This window comes from Bos indicus x Bos taurus, chromosome 16 (assembly GCF_003369695.1).
Source record: "Bos indicus x Bos taurus breed Angus x Brahman F1 hybrid chromosome 16, Bos_hybrid_MaternalHap_v2.0, whole genome shotgun sequence".
Classification (NCBI taxonomy): Eukaryota; Metazoa; Chordata; class Mammalia; order Artiodactyla; family Bovidae; genus Bos; species Bos indicus x Bos taurus.
Window position 1 is genome coordinate 63,179,297 of NC_040091.1, and position 16,065 is coordinate 63,195,361.

Sequence of the window (16,065 nt, forward strand, 5' to 3'; positions counted from 1 at the left end):
TTCTTCCTTTGGGATTATTTTGTGGCAAATCCCAAACATCCTGTCATTCATCTGTTACTACTTCAGTTTGTATTTCTAAAAGGTAATCCTTTTAAAAAACACAGCAATTCCATTATCAAACCAAAAAAAATTAATAGTTTCTTAACGTCCCCAAACACCCAATCAGTACTCAGATTTTCCTGATTGTTCCATGAGTCCATTTTTAGTAGTTTATTTAAATTACGTTCCAGATGTTGTCTGATGCTACAGTTAATTGATGTCTGGTGTTCTCATCACTAGATTCTCTCTCCCTCCCCCTCTCTAATTTTTCTTTGGAATTCATTAAAGAAAGTATGTTATTTATTTTTTAGTTTCCCACACTTTAGATCTTGCAGATACAGCCCCCTTGTATCATAAAGTATTTCTCTGTTCCTCTGTTTCTCATAATTGGTGGTTAGAGACTTGATCAGATTTCAGTTTGATTGGAGTAGAGGGGCGGGCACAGGAAATCTCTGTGATGAAGAGATTTGAAGTCTGATGAAAAGATGAAGTCTACCTGTACTGATGGGGTTTTTTGTTTTTTACTGTTACTTACAATGCTAAAATGAACAGCCTATGTATTATGCATGTGTATACATACAACTTTTTGTATTTTTGCTTATCTGTCTTGGGGAGAGATTTGTTGAAATGGAATTGCTGGATCAAAGGATATTGCATATGTGCTTTTGCAGGCTGTTACCATTTTCTTTCTCTGTAGGATAAGAGTTTAATTATTTTGGATTTCCACCATTTCAGTCATTTCCAGTGGTTCTCAGCAGACAGTTTTGGCATGTCCCCCCAGTCCCCATTGATTGCATTTTTGACTAAGAACAGGGTGAGGGTTGCTACTGGCATCTAGTCGGTAGTCCAGGGATATTGCTAGACATCCTGTGATCAAAGCATCATTCCCGCTTTGGCCCAGCTGGTTCATTCTTACTGGAGCTGTTAGTAATTGCCCTCCACTCTTCCCCAGTAGTGTATTGGACACCTTCCATCCTGGGGGGCTCATCCTTCAGGGTCATATCTTTTTGCCTTTACATACTGTTGATGGGATTCTCCAGACAAGAATACTGGAGTGGGTTGCCATTTCCTCCTCCGGTGGATCACGTTTTGTCAGAACTCGTCGCTATGACCTGTCCACCTTGGGTGGCCTTGCACAGCATGGCTCATAGCTTTATTGAGTTATGCAGAAAGGTAAATGATGTATACAGCATAAAGTGATCCTAGTTTTTGTGTGAAAATTATATTCATCTACATAATTACATAATCTCCAGAGAGAAAATAATGGATATTTTTACTACCCTTACCTTTTCTGCCTGAAATGAGAACATAATAGTTTTATAATACTGAAAGCCAACAATATTAATATTATGAGGAAAAGAGGGGGTGACACATGGGCCTCCTCTGAGTTTTAAAGAATTGAATGGTCTCTGAAGGCAAAGTTACTGACCTTGCCTTGACTTTTCCTCTTGCAGGTAGCACCCCCTACACCCTCAGCTACTGATTCCTCTGATACCACAGCAGAGGATGGAGGTGTACCAGGAAACCTGGGAGGACCTCTTCCTCCACACCTGACTCTCCAAGCAGGTAAGGACTTGAATGTGTGCACATGACCGAGAATAAGATAGACTGTCTTGCACAGTCGTCATCTTTTTCTCACTCGGACAGGTAGAAATAACTATTCTGAAGTCCTAATGTGGAGAGAACCCAAGATCTTCATAAGTTTGCAGATACTACCAGGTTATTTAATCTCTTAAAAACTGGTACAGCTCAATTACTTTCTGTCAATAGATTTTGATCTCTGGATAGATTTTGCACAGGCTAGAATATTTGGTTAAAGGGGTTTTATTTACTGCCCTTTCTTGTCGTTAACTTGACCTACCAAATATTGTAGGCTTGTTTGTTTGCCATATGGGTCCCGGTCACTGCTGAATTCTGTGTATATCAAAACTTTCATTAGTGTGTCCACTGTTGGGTCAGTTACCTGGAATATTTGTCAAATTACCTATGTCTCAGATCCAGTGTTTATGAAACAAGGATAACAATGTTTACTTACAAGATTATTTGAGTAAACTTTTAAAAAGTATTAATAAACAGTTTTAGGCAATATTAACTACAATTTTTACTCTGCTTTCTCATTAAAATTCATCACTTTTTAACACCTTTTTAACTTATTTCCATCTCTAGCACTAGCATGTAGCTTTCTTTCAGGGTCATATCTAGTGAAGAAACAGTACCGTTTAGTCAGTTATTACATATGTAACAACTTAAAACAGAGCTACATGATAATGTATGCCAGGTTATCAGTCACTTATGATCATTACTAGCAGCACCCTGCTGCATACCATCTTTACAGTTAGCAATTTTAGACCTGTATTTAGTGAGGTAACACTTTATGTGAGAGATTTCAGGTCCATTTCCAAATAACTAAAATCCTGAATTTCTAATAATAAAGCTCTGAAATCTAAATTAGGAGTGGTTTTAAAAAATACTAAGGGTGTTTGTACAATTTGATATGTTAAAATAACATCATTTTCTTTCCATAATAGAAAATAATTCTGGAGGTGGGGGCTCTGGCTATGTGCCCACCTGGGATCGAGGTGCCAACTTGAAGGATTATTACTCAAGAAAAGAAGAACAGGAAGTCCAAGCGGTAAGGCTATATATAACCCTGTATTACATCTCCTAGAGTGTGATTTAGGACTTGGTTCATGGCACAGTTTGAAATATTTGCAACTTTATAATTTAGTGATTGTTTAAATTATTTGAGACTGATAGTTCACACAAAACACCATAAACCTAAGCTACCTGTTAATTCTGGTCAGTAGAATTGCCTGTGAAATAAAACTGTTTTTCCCTGGTATTAATAAAAAGTCTCTTCATCTGCTTTGTAGGAAACTTAGTTGCCTCAGTAAACCTCATTTCTTGAGCACTTGCTGTAAAAGTGCTTTGATAAGATAGCTTACTTTGCTAACTTGGTAGATCCTTTATTTTTTTGGCTGTGTGCAGCATGCAGGATCTTAATTCCCTAACCAAGGGTCAGACCCATGTCCTTGTAGTGCAGTCTTAACCACTGGACCACCAGTGAAAATCCTTTCACTTTATTTGTTTAAAGTTTTTAAACCAGCCTAAAGAAATTGGTCAAAGGTTTCTTAGGAACAGTTTAAATGTGTAATGCATTAACCAGTAGCTTGTTTATGTGATAGGACCGTCACATGGAGTAAGAACTAGTTCTGGCTCAGTTTTGACTAGGATTAAAAGCTGTTAAAAGACAACTTCCGCACTTTTAAAGCATGGTACAAAGAAATTGTTGTTATAGAACTGTGTATCTTAAATCTACATAGCATCATGAAGCCAAGTTTAATTATTGACTCAACAGACCCTTGAATCTGAAGAAGTGGATTTAAATGCTGGACTTCATGGAAACTGGACCTTGGAAAATGCTAAGGCTCGTCTGAACCAATATTTCCAAAAAGAAAAGATTCAAGGAGAATATAAGTACACGCAAGTGGGTCCCGATCACAACAGGTTTGCTTGTTTCACTCTTTTCCTTCTGTAGTAAGTTAGGGTTTTGTAGAGTTGTTGTTCTGTTCTTGTACGTGGCATCTGGTTCAGTTTGTGGATGAGTAGAAAATGGTGAAAAGATATGTTATATTGACCGAGAAAAATTGTCACTGTTGTGTAATGTACAGTTTGCTAAGGTTTTCTCTTAGGAGTGTGATTTTAAGAATAAAATCACAAAAATTTTCTGTTTAAGAATAAAATCTGCAAAAAATCTGCTCTTTCTGTTGCTAGACTTCTGGTTCTCGTATGAATCTGAGAGGCAAAAGCCTCAGTAGTAGCCTCAAGTAGTGGTTTGTCCATGTTTGACTTAAAAGTCAGCCAGAGGTAGTAAGTTTGTTGTTCTCTGTGGTGTTAGAAGCAGTTATAATGTTTATTTCTTTAACGTGTCAAGTTAGACACTTCGAGTCTTCAGAGATAGATGGTGTTACATCTAGAACCAAATTTCCCATCGGCTTTGAAAGTTGCCTGTGTTCGAGTCCTATTAGTGACGTTTTAAGGGCCTGTTGTGAAGCTGAAGGAGAGCCTCCATCTTTGTATGTGAGTTAAGTTTGGCACACTTTTGTTCTGTTAAATTTCATAAACTGAACATACAAGGAGGAGGAGGTTCTCACAGTGACAGTATGTTTCTCAGCCTGCTTGCTGTTCTTCCTGAGAGCATTCCAGGGTGTAGTAATTATTACTCCCAGGAAGGCTCATATGGATAAGATTCTTCTGGGGGCACTAATATTTTATTGAAAAGGAGGGGATGTTTTAATGAAAATCTGGATGATTTAATTTGCTGTCCTTATATGAACTAAGTCAAAATGCATCAAAACTGTTTTCTTTAAAAATCAAAGTGTTGCATCTAGCAACCCTAAAATAATTATTACTGAAATAAAACTTTGATATTGCTCAAAATGATGTTCAGAGCATGGTTCCCCCTGCTTCCCAATGTTTTATTCAATTCTGAATTCTCAAATACTTAATTTTGACATCTGACTTTATTAAACCATCAGAAATTATAAAAGAAAGATTGGTTTGTTGATGATTTTTTTTTTTCAAATTTTGTTTTTCTACACTGATTGGGCTTAGTAGCTCTTGATAACTTGAAGGGCAGTTAGATAATTTAAGTATGCCTGAAACTTACTGTAAATTTTTTTTAATATCTTAATTGATTCTGATACAAAGAGTTAAAGAATTCAGGCTATGACAAGGAAGGCAGAGGCAGTTGGGGGAGCTTGGACAGCATTGCTCTTTGTATGTCCTTTAAAGGCATAACAGACAGCAACACTAGAGGTCTGTGTTCATACACACATGTGCTGCTGCTTAGGCTGAACTAAGCAATCACATGGGAAACTATTGTAAACTGATTTCTGGTGTTGCTGTTCCCCCCTAGGTGGAGGAGAATGAGATTGAGTGCTGACTTTAAGCCTGGCTGAGAAACATACTGCCATCGGTGTCATTAATGAAAGGGTGGATGTTGTTTCCCTGAAAGCCAGTGGCCTTTGACCCCTGAAGCCGCTGTGCCTGAAGGTCAGTTCACGAGGTATAGGAAGGAATCTTAACATTTTTTTTTTGTAAGTCTCACCTGACCTTTTATTCACAGCACAAAGCCAAGGTTAGAATATACCTGAGCAATGGAAAGATCAGAAAGCATAGTTTCCAAAGGGCAATTTTCCCCTTTTTAAAGCCCAAATTTATTCCCTAGTATCTGCTAGCTATTTTAGCTATAGTTTTCAAAAATATTTTGTTCTCCGAGACTTGACTTATATAAACTAATTTTTTTGTTGTTATTAAGGGCTACTTCCAACTGCAGGCAGATAGCAGACCTGTCTCCAGCCACTGACATGGGCTCGGTGTTCTTACTCCCATGTGTATGTGGGCACACAAGCCTATTTTTAGCTGATCGTAACAGATTGAAATCATTAGTGGGTGGCCCATGCAAAGAATCGGAAAACAACCACAACTGTAGTTTAAGGAGAGTATTGGACTTACTTTATTTCTTGGCCTCAAGCTAAGTGGAAAATTCCTTTTCACTGAATGTTTTCTAGCTACTCAGACTGCAGCCTTGAAATACAGTTTAAAGTAAGTAAATGTGGAATCAGAGCTCCTAACATTTTCTTTCCATGAACAGTTGGCTCATCAGGTTTGATTACCGCTGTCTCATGCCGTGCTGTGCATTATTTGACGTTTATATACTTCATTTGTTCTAGGAGTGAACAGAAATGTTTACAGTGGTTTTTTGCTTTGCTTTGCCTAAGCAGTTGGAAAGCCTGATTTAAGAATCCTGGATTTAATAATTCTAATGGTGAAATTTCTAACCTTGTTTGTATATGTTGTTACAGGAGCTTTATTGCAGAAATGACCATTTATATCAAGCAGATAGGCAGAAGTAAGTGTTCCTGCTTTCCTGATATTCTGAGTCTTGTATAGCTTAGTAGTATTCATTATAAAGTCTTGAGCCACATGTATTATTAATTTGACAGAGTCCATGCTATAAGGTACCATTTAGGGTGTCTTAGAATATTAGTGATAAGCAGGCCCAGTTTCCCAGTTTTACATGTTGAAAGATTGTGCTAGCATTGTATTTCAAAGGGTAAGAGGTGGTAGGCTGCTGAGGAATGTGCCAGTGTCAATTAATCTTTCCATTGATACAGAAAAGATACAGCTCCTTCAGGTAAAACTTAGTGACATTTAGAAAGGAGTTAATCAGATGATAGGATTTGAGGTCTAAAGGTGAATGTGAGCATTTAAGTGTCACAGAGTCAAGAAAGAAAGTTGAGAAAGTTACTCTTAAGGCATTTAAGGAACCAACTGGGGTTATTCATAAAGGAAGTAAAAAGACAAGCATGAGCATGTATTCTTTATTCTTAGTAAGTTTAAAAGCAGGCAGTGTGTCATGCTTGAAAGTAAACAATAGCTCTGTGTACCTGATTTTGTCTCTAACAAGTTTAATGATTTCAATGAAATCATACCTGTGTTGGCTGGGACTCAGTTTACCTCACTACAAGTTGAGAGAAGTGGGAAAAGATTCTTTCCAGCTTGAGAATTACGCACTTATGTGTAGTGGATAATTCTTATGACTTAAGTGTAGTGTATCAAAAACTTAGAAAATCAAGTCTTTGAAAGAAGCACTAGGAGATGATGTTGAATTTTTTTAATCCTAGACTTAAGAATACTTTGAGTGGATAGGAGTTCTAAGCTTTTTGGAACACAGCTACAGTGATTTGTTTACATCAGGGAATAGCAAACTTAGTAGAAGTCCAGATAAATATTTTAAGCTTGGTGGGTCAAATATATAACACATTATTATTTCTGTCTTATATTTATGAACTCTTTACAAACATGATAACATTTCTGGTTCCTGGGCCCATAGTCAAACTCTAGTTGAAGTGTTCTTAGTAAATGGCTTCACTCTTGAGAGACAGAATTGAGTAACTGTGACAGAGATTATATGGCCTTAAAGCCTGAAATATTTTTTGACCCTTAATAGAAGAAAATTGCTTGACTCTGGTCTGGGCACTTTGGACCCATTTTTATTCCTTTGATTTGCTTTTTAATCCTTTATTTTTCAGAAGTTAAATTCTTCCCGTTTTAATGCTATATGATGTTAATAATGACAGCTTCGTTAAAATAGTTTATTTGCTTTTAATGTAAAGATTTGTATGTGGTATGTGTCTTAGTGTGTGCCTCTAACCAGGATGGTCAGCTGTTAATGGTATTGGTTTGAGTTAGCAGTTAGAATGAAAAGGAGCTTAGAACTCTTAATCCCGTATTTTAGGTCAGCTTTTGTACCCTAACCTTCTAGTTGCTTATGATGAGATGTTTCTGTACTTAGACAATTGATCTTTTTCTCTTTGGTAATTTTGAACTTAAATTATAGGGATTTTTGCACGTGAACATGGATCAAATAAAAAACTGGCAGCACAGTCCTGTGCGCTGTCACTTGTCAGACAACTCTACCACCTTGGAGTGATTGAACCATACTCTGGACTTACAAAGAAGAAAGAAGGAGAGACAGTGAGTCTTTAGACTTAGTAGCCCAGAGATAATATGAGATTCAGTTTTGCTGTTGTTTAGTCACTAAGTCTTGTCCCACTCTTGGTGACGCCATAGACTGTAGCCCGTCAGGCTTGTCTGTCCATGGGATTTCCCAGGAGAGAATACTGGAGTGGGTTGCCATTTCCTTCTCTAGGGGATCTTCCTGACCCAGAGATCAAACCCTGGTCTCCTGCATTGGCAGGCAAATTCTTTACCGCTGAGCCACCAGGGAAGCCCGTGAGATTCAGTTCAGCTTCTGTTTAATATTTGGCTAAAGATGTTTGATCATTGTAGGACTCTTGCCTCAAGAAATGGAAATGGCCTTACTCCTCATCATTAAAGTAATTCTTTCACCAGGGAACTGACTTCTTGTTGGCTTTAGGTCTACTGTAGGCCTAGTATCAACTCCATACTCTTAACCCTCCCGTAGTAAATCCGAGTAGTGTTCATATGTATGTTACACGATTCTGATGACTCTCCCTTTTCTGTAGGTGGAGCCTTACAAAGTGAACCTTTCTCAAGATTTGGAGCATCAGCTGCAGAACATTGTTCAAGAGTTAAATCTTGAGATCGTGCCCATAGTAAGCATACAGATACTTAAGTTCTTCACCTTTGTGTTGACTTTCTTCAGTCAGACAAGCAACTGATATTTTTGGTTTTGTTTTTTTTAATAGCCTGAAGATCCCTCTGTGCCTGTTGCACTCAACCTTGGCAAACTGGCTCAGTTTGAGCCATCTCAGCGGCAAAACCCAGTGGGTGTGGTTCCTTGGTCACCGCCACAATCCAACTGGAATCCTTGGACTAGCAGCAACATTGATGAGGGGCCTCTGGCTTATGTGAGTGCAACACTGTTGTTGCGATCAGACTTCTGTGTTTTATTTTTGAACATATTTCATTAGGATGTCTAGTTTTAAAGAAATGAATTCAGCTTCATTTTTTTGAAGCTGAATTACGCTTTTGTGTGACTGTTGCTTTCCCATTTTATAGGCTACTCCCGAACAAATTAGCATGGACCTCAAGAATGAGTTAATGTATCAGCTGGAACAGGATCGTGATTTGCAAGCAGTAAGTGAAGTATTTAAACATATGGTGCTTAAGAGCTTCAAGACAGTGAATAATATATTTTTGCCCTTTCTAGGAAGGCAAATTAAAGATACTACTCTAACTGATAATCCTAGTTACCTCTGAGGATAGGAGTAGTGAGTTAAGGGCCTGTTGTTCTTAATGTAAATGAAGAGATGGAGTATAATAACTTTCCATGTGTGTGTGTTTTGGTGTTTTCTGAGTAAAGCGACTTAAAATGTTTAGAAGAAAGGTAATGTATATGTAATGTCCAGGATAAAAATGAGGAAAATAAGGATGCGGATAAGGCCAAAAGATATTGTTCAGAAATTTAATGGAAAGAGGCTATTCAATTAGAGGTGTGTGTGTGTGTGTGTGTGTATATGTATATACACTTTTATCAAAAAGTATTTTCTGAGTATTAAGCCAGTGGGAAGGAGTAACTTTTCCTCGAGATGGCAGGTTTGGTTTGTGTGTTTTTTTTTGTTTTGTTTTTTTTTTCAGAATTAAAATAGTTGCTTCTGATATGTATGTTGGTGGACATGTGAAGTGTAACTTTTCTAATACAGGTCTTACAGGAGAGAGAGTTACTGCCTGTGAAGAAATTTGAAAGTGAAATCCTGGAAGCAATTAGTCAGAATCCAGTTGTCATTATTCGAGGTGCTACTGGATGTGGTAAAACCACACAGGTTCCCCAGTTTATTCTAGATGACTGTATCCAGAATGACCGAGCAGCTGAGTGTAACATTGTAGTAACTCAGGTAAGTAACAAGCCAGTTTATGAGGCATGTGCCTGTTGTGAATAGTGTTTGAGAGGTGGAAACATCTAGAAGGCCAGAGCATTCCTAATTCTTTGATCAGCTTCCCTTTGTAGTGACATAAAATTCTGAAAGTTGTAGAGCATTAGGCCCCTTTAAGTTAAAAACAGAAAAAAGGCATGAAAAGAATTTAACTTTTGTGTTAATCTCTGGTATCTTTCACTGATAAGGTAAACTGAACCATATGGTAGATTCTTACTGTCTGGGCCTGAAGGGAGTCTTTGAGCCTCATTTCAGTTCAGTCGCTCAGTCGTGTCCGACTCTTTGCAACCCCATGGACTGCAGCATGCCAGGCCTCCCTGTCCATCACCAACTCCCGGAGTTTACTCAAACTCATGTCCATTGAGTCGGTGATGCCATCCAACCAGCTCATCTCTGCCACCCCCTTCTCCTCCTGCCTTCAATCTTTTCCCAACATCAGGGTCTTCTCAAATGAGTCAGTTTTTCTCATCAGGTGGCCAAAGTTTTAAGAGTTTCAGCTTCAGCAGCAGTCCTTCCAGTGAATATTCAGGACTGGTCTCCTTTAGGATGGACTGGTTGGATCTCCTTGCAATCCAAGGGACTCTCAAGAGTCTTCTCCAACACAGTTCAAAAACATCAATTCTTCGGTACTCAGCTTTCTTTATAGTCCAACTCTCACATCCATACATGACTACTGGAAAAACCATAGCTTTGACTAGACAGACCTTTGCAGGCAAAGTATTGTCTCTGCTTTTTAATATGCTGTCTAGGTTGGTCATAACTTTTTTTCCAGTGAGCAAATGTCTTTTAATTTTATGGCTGCAGTCACCATCTTCAGTGACTTTGGAGACTGAAAAACTGAAGTCTGTCACTGTTTCCATTGCTTCCCCATCTGTTTGCCATGAAGTGATGGGACCAGATGCCATGATCTTAGTTTTCTGAATGTTGAGTTTTAAGCCAACTTTTTCATTCTCCTCTTTCACTTTCATCAAGAGGCTCTTTAGTTCTTCTTTGCCTTCTGCCACAAGGGTGGTGTCATCTGCATATCTGAGGTTATTGATACTTCTCCTGGCAATCTTGATTCCAGCTTGTGCTTCATCTAGCCCAGCGTTTCTCATGATGTGCTCTGCATATATGTTAAGTAAGCAGGGTGACAGCATATAGCCTTGACATACTCCTTTCCCAATTTGGAACCAGTCTGTTGTTCTATGTCTAGTCCTAACTGTTGCTTCCTGACCTGCATATAAATTTCTCAAGAGTCAGTCAGGTGGTCTGGTATTCCCATTTCTTTGGGCCTAAAATAAGGTAAAACTGAGAGTACTTTGTCCTTAAGTTTGCATTCAAAGCTTGATTCTCTTTTTATCTTATCACCATAAGGTTCAATAACAACCAATCAGAACAAGAGTAGACAAGATAGAAAAACAGATAAATGATTGACTTTAGCAGAATGCTTATTATATGCTGGGTTCTGTTGTAAACAATTGATATTTTTGAGCTCATTTAAAGTTTATGACTCTTAAGATGTAAGTACTGTATCATTTAGTATTTTTCTTTCAGTAACTTGAGGCACAAAGAGATTTAAAAATTGCCCAAGATTAACACAGGAAGTGGTTGAAACTAGTATTCACAACCAGTCTGCCTTCAGTGTTCCCCATTTTGACTGCCACGTTCGGTTACCTTACCACTTATAAGCAATGCTAGCAAGTCTGTCCCACAATTAGGGAAGAGCTAATTACCTTTCCAAGTCTTCTTAGGTAAAGTGGTTCCTGTCAGCTGTAACCCTGTACTTCTGGCATTTGGAAGGAGAGCGTCGCAGGTAGCCGGATACCACCTCCTAGGCTGACTAGGGTTGACTTAGGGATTCTTAACCTGGAAAGTATAATTGATACTCAGGGGAGTGTCTTGAACCTTGAAATAGCGCCCCCCCCCACCCCCCCAAAAAATTGTGCATATACATTTATGTGGACATGTGCAAACCATGCTTTTAATGTGTCTGAAATGAATATATGTCTTAAAATTGCCCTGTATATTTTATAGGAGAGTTGGGTTTGGGGAGGATCTAAAAATCTTGACTGAAGAAATGCATTTAAAATTGATATTGTAAGCTTGAAGAGATAGGATAGGTGTCCATTTTTCTGGGATAGGACCCTTAGCTTTTTTCTTCTCAAACTATTCCTTGATTGCCCTTCTCCCCAAATTAGCTATGATTTCTTTGCCTCACAGGAGACGTTCTAACTCCCAACTACACCTATCAGTAAAGGACCCTTCCTCTTAATACTTACCTTTCGGGAGACCTGTTGTTCAGGAGGATGCCGTTTTACAGAACATTTGAGTTCTGTTCTGCCCTCCCTGTGCTACCACTTTCCATTTACACTCAGAACAATCCAGCAATATAGGCAAAAATGCAGACTCCCAACAAATGAGCTGAACACCTGTATTTTCACTCAGAAGTTGTTTGCATGTCATGAGTAGGAAAAAACTAACTCCTGCCCCAGTAGGAAGTGATACTTTTCACCTTCTATCTGATTTACCAAATCCAAGTTGTTCCAGACAAAAATGGCTTCTGTTTGTTCTAGACAGAATAGTTTCTGTAATATGGTCTTCAACTTTGTATTATTTGCTCACTAACTTGTGCCCCCTCCCAAATAAACTTGGACAGTTCCAGTGGGCTTCATCTGTAAAATGCACAGATTTCTATAAGTAGGCTGTAACAAATGGCAGCCCACTCCAGTACTCTTGCCTGGAGAATCCCAGGGACAGGGCAGCCTGGTGGGCTGCAGTCCATGGGGTCGCACAGAGTCAGACACGACTGAATGACTTCACTTTGACTTTTTACTCTAATGCATTGGAGAAGGAAATGGCAACTCACTCCAGTGTTCTTGCCTGGAGAATCCCAGGGACGGGGGAGCCTGGTGGGCTGCCGTCTATGGGGTCGCACAGAGTCGGTCGCTACTGAAGTGACTTAGCAGCAGCAGCAACAAATATAAAACCAAGGAAACTAGTGTGGAATGGTGGATCAAGGGTTATTCTCTCCTTGCATATAAAACAGCTTTCATTTATTCACTAGTTTTCCTTTATTGTTATATCCTTCATAAAGTAGTAAATTTATGGAGTTGAAAAATGCTTCGGAGAATTATTCCATCTTTCTTCTCAGAGTGGAGTATTTACAATAGATGGTCACCTAACTTCTGCTTGAAAACGTCCAGTGGTGTGGAGGTGTGGCCTGTGTCTTCTGATTCCAGGGCAGCCTGGAAACATATAGTCTAAATCTACATGTACCTTTGTTGCTATACTCACAGGATATCATACTAGCCATAATATCTACCAAGTATAATGTTGTTTTGTATACTTGGATGATAGGGAAATCTTTGGAAGTTTTCAGAAAAGTCAAGGCCCAACACTTAAAACATAAACCCATAGCATCGTCCTTATGATTCAGCCTGTTTATTCCTACATTGCAGGAAACAATTATGTACATTCAGTTTTCCCAGCTACATAAGCTCATCAAAACTAGGAGTGATTTCAGTGTGGTTTGGGGGAGGGGCTTGTTTATCTTTTTCTGTTTGTCTAGCAACTTCTGTGGCACCTGATACTAATGTGCTATGACTGCTTACCTTATGAATTAATAGATGGGTGAATGGTAGATACAGCAAAGGATCAGGTTGTTCGCGTTCTTAGTAGCTCGTACATCTCAGTTAAATAGTTCTTTAAAGGTGTGCCTTCACTTAAAACAACAAGCTCTCTACCACGTGTGATCGGTTTCCCTCTTGAGATCACTTGATACCATTAAGAGTTAGGGCCAGTGGTGAAGAAATTTTATTTTCTATAAAAACCTTGGAATCACTTTATATACAAAGTAAAAAACAGCATTTTAAACATGTCTGCCATAGAATTAAATTTTTATTTTTAAATTTTGGAGCTTTCTAAATATATCACTATTATTCTTTCTATTGATTACTGAACTGCCAGGGTCAGGTAATTTAATAACCCTAATAAGTTAATTTTGTAGCATTTAAATCACTTTTTTTGTTTGTCTCAGCCCAGGAGAATCAGTGCCGTTTCTGTGGCAGAACGAGTTGCATACGAGAGAGGAGAAGAGCCTGGAAAAAGCTGTGGCTATAGCGTTCGATTTGAGTCCATACTTCCTCGCCCTCATGCGAGTATAATGTTTTGCACTGTAGGTCAGTGACAGGTTTTATTTTTGCCTTTCACTGGGGGTGTACATTGTTTTGTTTGTGAAGAAAACTTGATAACAGCACAGAAGGACTGGAAATGATGTATCAAGAGCCCAGTCTCAGAATTCTTGTTTAAACAGAACTTTTGGCCATTTTCCTCTTAGAGAGTATGATACACTTCTGGTTTTGTAGCACAGAGCAAATGAAATCAACTTAGGTTACAAGAGTAACATCTTTTTCATACTCTTCATTAGACAAGGGTGTTTCAAAGTACAAATCAAGAACTTATACCAGTGATTGTTTCTTTTCTAAAATGCGGGGGTTATAGTAGTTGAAGCATGGATGATTGTCTAGAAATTTGTTTCTTTGCACTTTTCTGTACCTCCCTACTTTAACATAGAAGCTCATCTCCAGTGTTTGCTCTGATTTTCTTTTCAAGGTGTGCTCCTAAGAAAACTAGAAGCAGGCATTCGAGGAATCAGTCATGTAATTGTAGATGAAATACATGAAAGAGACATAAATGTAAGTAACCAGAGAGTTATAGTAAGGTACTGATACTAATACTCTGAATAAAGAGAGATCAAAGTAGAATATCTTTATTTCCATTTTTCCATAGCTTACAACTTCTGACAAAATTATGTACTCTAGTCACTAAGATATTGGCCATTCTGTTTTAGCAAATGTTAAACCCTTTAGTTAAACCCTTTTTTTGTTAAAGCAGAGTTCTAAAAGTAAAGACCTCTTATTGTAAAGTAAGTATAATTTCAGTGATTATTAAGCTGTAGCATAATTCAGTAACTGAATGATTTATCACTGAATATCTGATGGAATTTTACTGATCAGTTTTTCTTTGAGTTGAAAATTTGTGATAAATTTTACTTTTTTATCTTTTGGCCATGTGGCTGGCGGCAGTTTTCTGACCAGCATTGAACCCATCCCCATAGCAGTGATAGTGCTGAGTCCTAACTGTTGCGCCACTAGGGAATTTTACAATTTAATACAGTTAACAGTGTTTTTTGGATATTTGTAGTTTTCGTCTTTTTTGACGTTAATGGTAATAATACCAGAATTAAGGGGAAAAAACTAGATTTTTCACACCTGATCCTTTTGGTTCTTAGCAAAACTTATATAGAATTAACTTTTTATACAGTGTATAATTCAAAGATTGATCCCGTAAAGCAGTGACTCTTTTCTATGGCACTGTTTACATATCCAAACACAGATGTTAGTGGATGGACAATAAGTCATTCAAACTATTGCCAAACTGCTGTTACTTAAACATTCATTGGTGCTCCTCCTCCTTAGCAAATCCTTCCATTGCCGTTGTTGTTAATCATATTTAGTTTTAACAAAATGGATTTTTACTGTTGTGCTACAACAAAGTTTGCCTGGATGACCTTTTTAAATCACAAATCTAGCTGTTTGGTTGGATAACATATTTGCTGCTTTTGTCATTCAAAATCCTTTGAAAATGCAGGGTTCCTCCCCCTCTAATCAATCAAAATGTTTCAGTATTATCTTTACTAATAGGTAGCACACAAATGTTCTTCCAGTTTAAATAATTCCAGAGAAACATTATGGATTATTGTTACTAATTTCCCCCAAAATAAGTGGTTTTGGTTAGCTTTTCTTGAAAGCTTGTCAGGTCTATATTAATGTATTGTTCATTCAGTAAAAATGGAAAAACAACTTGGCAGAAACTTTGTTCTCTTTCAGATGTCCCTAATCTAAACGTGTCACTTTAAGAGGGAAAACCCCAAAGAACTTATAAGACCAATTATTAGAAATACTTAGCGATGTGGCGGGATAAAAAGTTAATATACAAAAGTCAGTTGCATTGTATGTTACCAACAGCTAGAAAACAACTAAAAAGATACCACTGTACTAATCAGAATGTCAAACACCTAAGACTGACTCCAACAAAAAGACATGCAGAACCTCTATAGGAAAAATAAAACTTCATAACAAAATACTAGAAAAGAGTAGGTTGTATTCATGGCTAGAAGGACTTATGTCAGTTCATCTGACGTTGATCCACATTTGAATGTCTAATCATATTTCCAGTAGGTTTTTTTTTTTAATGGAATAATTGTAAATAGGAAAGATTTAATGACCAAAAATAACCAGGACTCCTATAGAAGGGCAGAATGAAGGCTCTTGCTTTACAGATCTGGGACTTAATTTGAAGCTCTAGTAATTGAGATAGTGTGGCACGTGGGGTGACAGTTTGACTGATGGAGTAACAGACTGTAGAAACAGATAGTGTTGTGTGCAGCTTTGGTGTAGTAGAATGAGTGATAGATGTCAGGTTAGATCAGTGGGAAAGGGAATGGACTATTCAAGAAACGGAGCTGGAAACAAATGGGCATCTATAAGGAGATACTTGAATAGTGTTCGATCCTTACCTCATAACCAAATACAAAGATCAACTGCAGGTAGATAAGGGT

General features: G+C 38.0%; 1 protein-coding gene across 2 annotated transcripts in view; it reads left to right on the forward strand.

The window, feature by feature from the left end:
• Positions 1-16,065, forward strand: part of DHX9 (DExH-box helicase 9) — a 41,293-nt gene that overhangs the window by 8,030 nt on the left and 17,198 nt on the right. Inside the window, exons 4-15 of one of the 2 annotated variants that reach the window (XM_027565525.1) lie at positions 1,494-1,605; positions 2,568-2,671; positions 3,398-3,546; positions 4,958-5,094; positions 5,907-5,953; positions 7,445-7,581; positions 8,094-8,183; positions 8,277-8,438; positions 8,590-8,667; positions 9,234-9,425; positions 13,483-13,624; positions 14,058-14,140. In XM_027565525.1, coding sequence (XP_027421326.1) covers positions 5,923-5,953; positions 7,445-7,581; positions 8,094-8,183; positions 8,277-8,438; positions 8,590-8,667; positions 9,234-9,425; positions 13,483-13,624; positions 14,058-14,140 — 915 coding nt within the window. In that variant the 5' untranslated portion in view covers positions 1,494-1,605; positions 2,568-2,671; positions 3,398-3,546; positions 4,958-5,094; positions 5,907-5,922. The remainder of the gene's footprint in view (positions 1-1,493; positions 1,606-2,567; positions 2,672-3,397; positions 3,547-4,957; positions 5,095-5,906; positions 5,954-7,444; positions 7,582-8,093; positions 8,184-8,276; positions 8,439-8,589; positions 8,668-9,233; positions 9,426-13,482; positions 13,625-14,057; positions 14,141-16,065) is intronic. The other variant, XM_027565524.1, reaches the window with a different exon arrangement.